This window comes from Sinocyclocheilus anshuiensis, unplaced genomic scaffold (assembly GCF_001515605.1).
Source record: "Sinocyclocheilus anshuiensis isolate Anshui unplaced genomic scaffold, SAMN03320099.WGS_v1.1 scaffold269, whole genome shotgun sequence".
In the NCBI taxonomy this organism is placed as follows: domain Eukaryota; kingdom Metazoa; phylum Chordata; class Actinopteri; order Cypriniformes; family Cyprinidae; genus Sinocyclocheilus; species Sinocyclocheilus anshuiensis.
In genome coordinates this window covers 883,545-889,840 of record NW_015536474.1, presented here as the reverse complement: position 1 = coordinate 889,840, position 6,296 = coordinate 883,545, and the positions used below count along the sequence as shown (strand labels likewise).

Sequence of the window (6,296 nt, the reverse complement as noted above, 5' to 3'; positions counted from 1 at the left end):
GAGACTTATATTTACATTCAGTCTGTGTGCAGTTTCTGTCTGGCCAAAAACGGACCGAATTTGCATGCCCTGCTGTAAATTTTGGCCGGTTGATGAAGAACAAGCTTATGTGGATTCTACACATTTAAACAATTCGGATATATAGAATTATCTTTGGAGCAGATAAAATGCCTATAACCATTTATTAATCAATTATCATTTTGACTTATATCTTTTCTTTATTTAAAGACTGAAATGTGAGGTTTACCTTTTTATGAAACTTTTTCAAAGCTTTATTTGAACATTTACATTAGATATTTCAACATGCTATTAAACTGTTTTCAGTCAAGTTGTCATTTAAAATCCGAACATCATTGGTAATGTTATTGTTTTAGTGATTATGCAAACAAAAAGTCATTTTATTTGTTGCTTGTTAATTTTTAAATATAAAACTTGGTGAAGTGATTTATGTGTTGGTACTTTTTAAACATCTCCAGCACATTTTAACAATACCGTGATAATACTGATAACCATGATCATTTTGGTCACTATAATAATGATAAGAAATTTTCATACCGTTACATCCCTAAATAATACATAGTACTCACATGCCATGTAACAGCAGCTTTCTGTGCACGTGCTTTGGATGTGCGCGCTCAGAAAACCATGTATCCGAAGTTTAAACTGATATGGCTTTAAAATGCATGATTTCAGTGCGATAGACATGATAATCAAAATCAAACAGATGTTTTTTGGCAGAGTATCTGAGGTACAGCAGCTCATTTGCATTTAAAGAGACATGAACAAAAACAGCGTGTTTCTGCTTCCACTCAAAATAGGCATTTTTGAGTCAGATCTGTGGGGTATTTGGAGCTGAAACTTCACAGACACATTCTGGGGACACCTGAGGTTTATATTACATCTTGTAAAAAGGGGCATAATAGGTGCCCTTTAAAATCTTTGAAATACTATGCAAATAAGCATCAAATACCATTAATAACTCAGAAAAGCTTTTCCCAAAAGCATTATGAGCTAAGTTGATCATAGAGACCATTGGTGCCAATGCTTCTATGATCTACTTAGGCTTACAAAGTTTTTTGGAAATGTAGCCATGGTTGTAGTTGAATGTTAACAAGTTCATCTGAGGCATTACATCATTCTATAAGATTTGTCTCCTCCCATATATAACGAAAATAATAAACGGTGCATGGAAAAGCGTGCTGCCATTGCACTAATGTAAGAATTGATTATGCATTGGTGCAACTTATAAACAAACGCTTTCCCCTACCAAATGTTCTTTTTAGCGGCAAGAAACCAATTCGACCAGCAATACAGCTTTTAACTCACCTTTCTTGTGGTTTCGGAAGAGCTCCAGCTGTTTCTGCTGCTGCCGACGCAGGGTGTTGACGATGGCGATGGCCAATCGCAGTGCTTCCCGTGGGTAACCGTGAGATCTCAGTGCATCTACCCTGGCGCAGGCCGTAGGGACGTGTTCTGTGATAGAAACCCCCCAAAAAATCCTTTAACAAATCTCAGATGGGCACAACAGAAACATATTCACCCGCACGCAAAAGGCTAGCGGGACAGAAAATAAAAATGCCTTTCATTTTGTTAGAAACTCTTGTTCTCGCTCCCTATAAAGCCTCCATTCATTGCTTTTTTTTGCTTAAACTCGCTCTGCTTTTTTTCTTAATGCTATAGACTGCGTAACACAAAGAGGCGAGTCAAGCAAACATCTTTTTCCGGCCGAACCGCTCACCGTGCCACAGGGGCCAGCTGCGAGAGTCAAAGAGCGAATTTTCAGTGTTGTCATGGTAACAGTAGTTGGTGTAGAGGTCGTCGTTGATAATGTGCTGTAAGTGGCTGTCTTGCCAGTGGAGATCGCATGCCTCGATGGCTCGCGTAAAAACCGTCCGGTGGGGCCGGGTGCCAGAATCTGAGGACGAAGAAGAAGAGGAGGAGGAGGAGGAGAGACAGGGAAAAGGGAAAGGAAATTGCTCTGTCATTCTCAATGCTAGCTCTGAGAGCGAGGGCCCTGGGGGCCTGTCAGTCAGGGGCAAACGGTAAAACCTTCGGTAATAAGTCCGTAGATTAGTGCAGCGAGCTGAACTGTCATTCACAGGTGGTGCAGATACCGACATGACCGCTGCAAGATGGCATTACATGGGCTGGGTGATCTAGCTATAATAAATTATTATATCAAGCCTTTTGATAATATTTAATATGCAAAAACTAAGTAAACTATATGATGCAGGGACTTCTGTAAACATTTTTGAGTGATAACACAAATGAATCATTGAATCAGACAGTCAGTTCAAATGTTTGTGGTCTTATATGCAGAAGTCAGTCTCTTCTGCTCACCAAGGCAGCATTTATTTGATAAAAAAATACAGTAAAAACTGTAATATTTGTACAATTTAAAATAACTGCTTTCTATTTGAATATATTGTAAAATGTAATTTATTTCTCTGATGCAAAGCTTAATTTTCAGCATCATTACTCCAGTCTTCAGTGTCACATGATCCTTCAGAAATCATTCTAATATGCTCAAGAAACATTTCTTATTGTTATCAATGCGGAAAACTGTTGTGCTGATTCATATTTTTTTGGAAATTGTGATACTCTTTTCAGTATTCTGTGATGAACAGAAAGTTCAAAATAACAGCATTTATTTGGAATAGAAACATCATAAATGCCTTTACTGTCACTTTTGATCAATTTAATGCATACTTGCTGAATAAACAAATTAAATTCTTTCAACAATAAATATTACTGACCTCAAACTTTTGAACAGTCTAATAACACTTAAACAGCAAATGAAGTACATTGTTTTATTGTCAACAAAAACATACAATATATCATAAATATTTGCTATATCGCCCAGTCTTAGTGCATCCCAGACAAAAAAACTCTGATTAAATCTACACAACCTCTGTGCCAACCAGTCTAGAGCCCATTCATGCCCAAAATACCCATGCCTTAGGAAAAGGGGAAGTCATTTCTTTGCAATTACCTGTCTGGAGCATGAATATTTATAACAAAACACATCATAAAACCTCTGCAGACGCTGTCGCCTTGGTATAAAAGACCTGACTAATCGTAAAGTTTCAATGGAGCTATTCCCCCCCGCCCCAGCCCTTGCTTTCGCCCAGAGTTATGATTAGCACAGCAAGGACAAAAGCCAGGGAGGAAGTACTGAACCGCTGTTATTAGGGGCATTCCATTAGTCACACAAAGTCTAATAAAAGGGGTGCACGGAGGCACGGTTGATTAAAACACCCCGTTTCTGCCCCCCCCCCCATGACACGCGCACACACGCACACACACACACACACACACACACACACACACACACGCTTACCTTGGTTGCCGTGTGCACCCTGTGCTTCCTCCCACACACCTACATACAATGACACGCGCACACACACACACACACACACACACACACACACACACGCTTACCTTGGTTGCCGTGTGCACCCTGAGGCAAGGAATTGGTTAAATTGGGCAGCTCGTTGCCATGGTTACCGTCCTCCAAGGGACACACGTCCACACTGTTCCACTTCTTGAGCTGCCTGAGCCAAGCGGCCTTCTGTTCCGGCTTACAGTGGGGGTTCAGCACGATACACATCCACAAGGCACCTGGTAAACACAAAGCAATATGGAGGGATGCTTGGCGGTTTCTCAAGAAATAGATGATGTAGGCCTCCCCAAACGGCCTCCGAATTGGCCTGGGAGGTTCATATGGTACAAACAGACAGAGAGCTTCATTACGTCTGACAGACAAACAGATAAATAGGTCAGCTGACTGCTCGACTGAACGCCGTTAACGCAGACAAACGACCTCAGAGAGCTCGTCAAATCACTTCCTTTATGCTCTGCTTTAAATTTGATGTTAATCATATAATCCTGAGTCACTAATGACAGCAATTTCTCAGAATCAGCTTCATGTATTTTTGCTCAGTCTTACTGAAGTTGACAAGGAATTGAATGCAATTCTTTTGATTGGATGAATAACCAGATATGATTTTTGGATTTATATTGTTGTGATGTAACTTTCTGCTCTATGCACATTGAAAATAAAGATACAGAATTTGGATGAGCAAATTTTGGACGGACAAATTTACGATGCAATTTAATGATGACAACATTATACATGAAACCTATCTATCCATCTATCTATCCATCTATCCATCCATCCATCCATCCATCCATCCATCTTGTGTGTGATTAAATGTAATCTGGAACACATAACTAGATTATATTACATTAAAATACTCGTAATCAGACTACAGTTACTTTTTTTATTGATTACACGATTACATATTTACATGGTCACTTGACATGCCGCTAAATCAAAATAATAGATATTTTTATTAAGTGTTTTATTTTGATTGTTGTAATTGAAAAAAATATATTTATTTTAATTTTATGATTTAATTCATTATTAGCTTTACATTAAACTCACGAACCCCCCTGCAGTTTCTTCACAAAGTCTATTTTGGGAAACTTTGATGTAATGTTTAATGCACTTCATGTTGTTGATAACAACGAATGGAATATATATTCTTTCTCTTTGTGTTTTTATATCAATATGGCCCTAGTAAAAAAGTAATATATATACAAATATATTTATTTCATATGAAGTATAGTTAAAATCTATTAACATATTTACTGGCATATCACTCGAGAGACTTACACGGATATAAAAATTATAATTAAACTTTATTTGGAGTACTACTTGAGCACAATGCACATTTCTTAATATTAAGCCCTAAAATGTGTTTTATTGTCACTATTGAGGAGGATTGTATGATCTATATAACAAGTCTCAGTTAGCCTAACGCAGTACACGTAGCAAGGTTTTTAGTAAATTATATAGTAAATAAAAACAGATAGAACAGAAAATACATTTAAGTATATTTATTATTTACTAGGGGGTACAAGATTACCCTATTTAAATCAATGTGATAAACAATTTAGGTAAAAAGTAATCTAAAAGTAGTCTGATTTTATTACCTGAAATGTGTAATGTAAAGGATTACTTGGATTACATTATTAACTACAATATATATAATTTAAATTGTAATTATAAAAACTTTCTCATCTGTTGACCAACGTTTCAGTAGATTTGGGAACTGACAGGAGAAAACCACTTCTAATTGGGCAAGCTGGCATTATTATTGGCTGATAATCTAAAAAAACTGGCCAAAAATCAGTCTATAATAGCACAATATCTACACAAATGGCTGCGGTCAATCTTGAGAAATGCAATTGAGAGATCAAAGCACTTTTGTTTATTGCAGTAATCTGATGATGAACAGCCCAGCTGATATGTTGGTTGATCAAAAATGATGGCAGCGAGTGGAGTTTATAGTCTATAAATACACCAAATGCTCACAATCCCAGATTTAAAAAATATAATAAAAATAAGTTAGATGACATCCATCCAGAAATACAGGCCTCTTTCAAGCCAAAGGTGCAAAGAAGTTGAGCATAAAGCTCCGGATCGATACGCGTACGTCCCTCACAGGACAAAGTTTCAGAACGTCACCGACGAGCAGCCGCAACCCATGAGGTTCATTTTGCCTCTAATTCATCCCATTGGCTGCATTAGGCAGTGATGTATGGAGCCTGACGCGAGCGCCGTGCCATACGGATTGTGTATGATGGTTTAATCACTCCCAGAGTGCTCCACAATGACATACTGAGAATACCTGCAAGAGCCAGCTGAGAGAACGAGAGCCAGAGATGGAGGAGGGGCGAAGGAGAAAACAACGAGACGGGGGGAGAAATGAAGCGAGCGGGAGAGACAAATGTAAGATGGCAGGAGAGGAATTAGATAGCAGTGAAAGAAAAGAGTGGAAGACAAAGGAGGAGAGAGAGAGAAGGAAAGCAGGAGGGAGAGATGTGAGGAAATCTGGAGGAGCACGGGAGGCTCGTGGGGGGATGGGACCGAGTCTCAGCTCTTTGTTTGGGCATGAAGGACAACAGACGTGGAAGAGATGAGAAAACATGCACCACGGAACATGCAAACACAGGACGCAGCGGCGTATCTGAAAAATGCAAATCTCAGAGACTTTAATGCCTCTGTGCCAGGAGAGGGTTAGAGGCAGGAGTCAGGGTGCAAATATAATAATCATCAAAGTATAGTAAATGTAATATATTGTGTTTTATAATAATAATTTATAATATAATATTAGGTGCAAAGTTTTTTGCTGCAAAATACTATTAATATACTAACAATAAATAATAATAATAATAATAATAATAATAATAATAATAATAATAATAATAATAATAATAATATTAATATA

General features: G+C 37.9%; 1 protein-coding gene across 1 annotated transcript in view; it reads right to left on the bottom strand.

The window, feature by feature from the left end:
- LOC107654486 (zinc finger SWIM domain-containing protein 6-like) overlaps positions 1-6,296 on the bottom strand; it is a 95,238-nt gene that overhangs the window by 26,858 nt on the left and 62,084 nt on the right. The window contains 3 exon segments of the mRNA XM_016441604.1: positions 1,327-1,473; positions 1,739-1,915; positions 3,442-3,621. Of these exon segments, the coding sequence (XP_016297090.1) occupies positions 1,327-1,473; positions 1,739-1,915; positions 3,442-3,621 (504 nt within the window).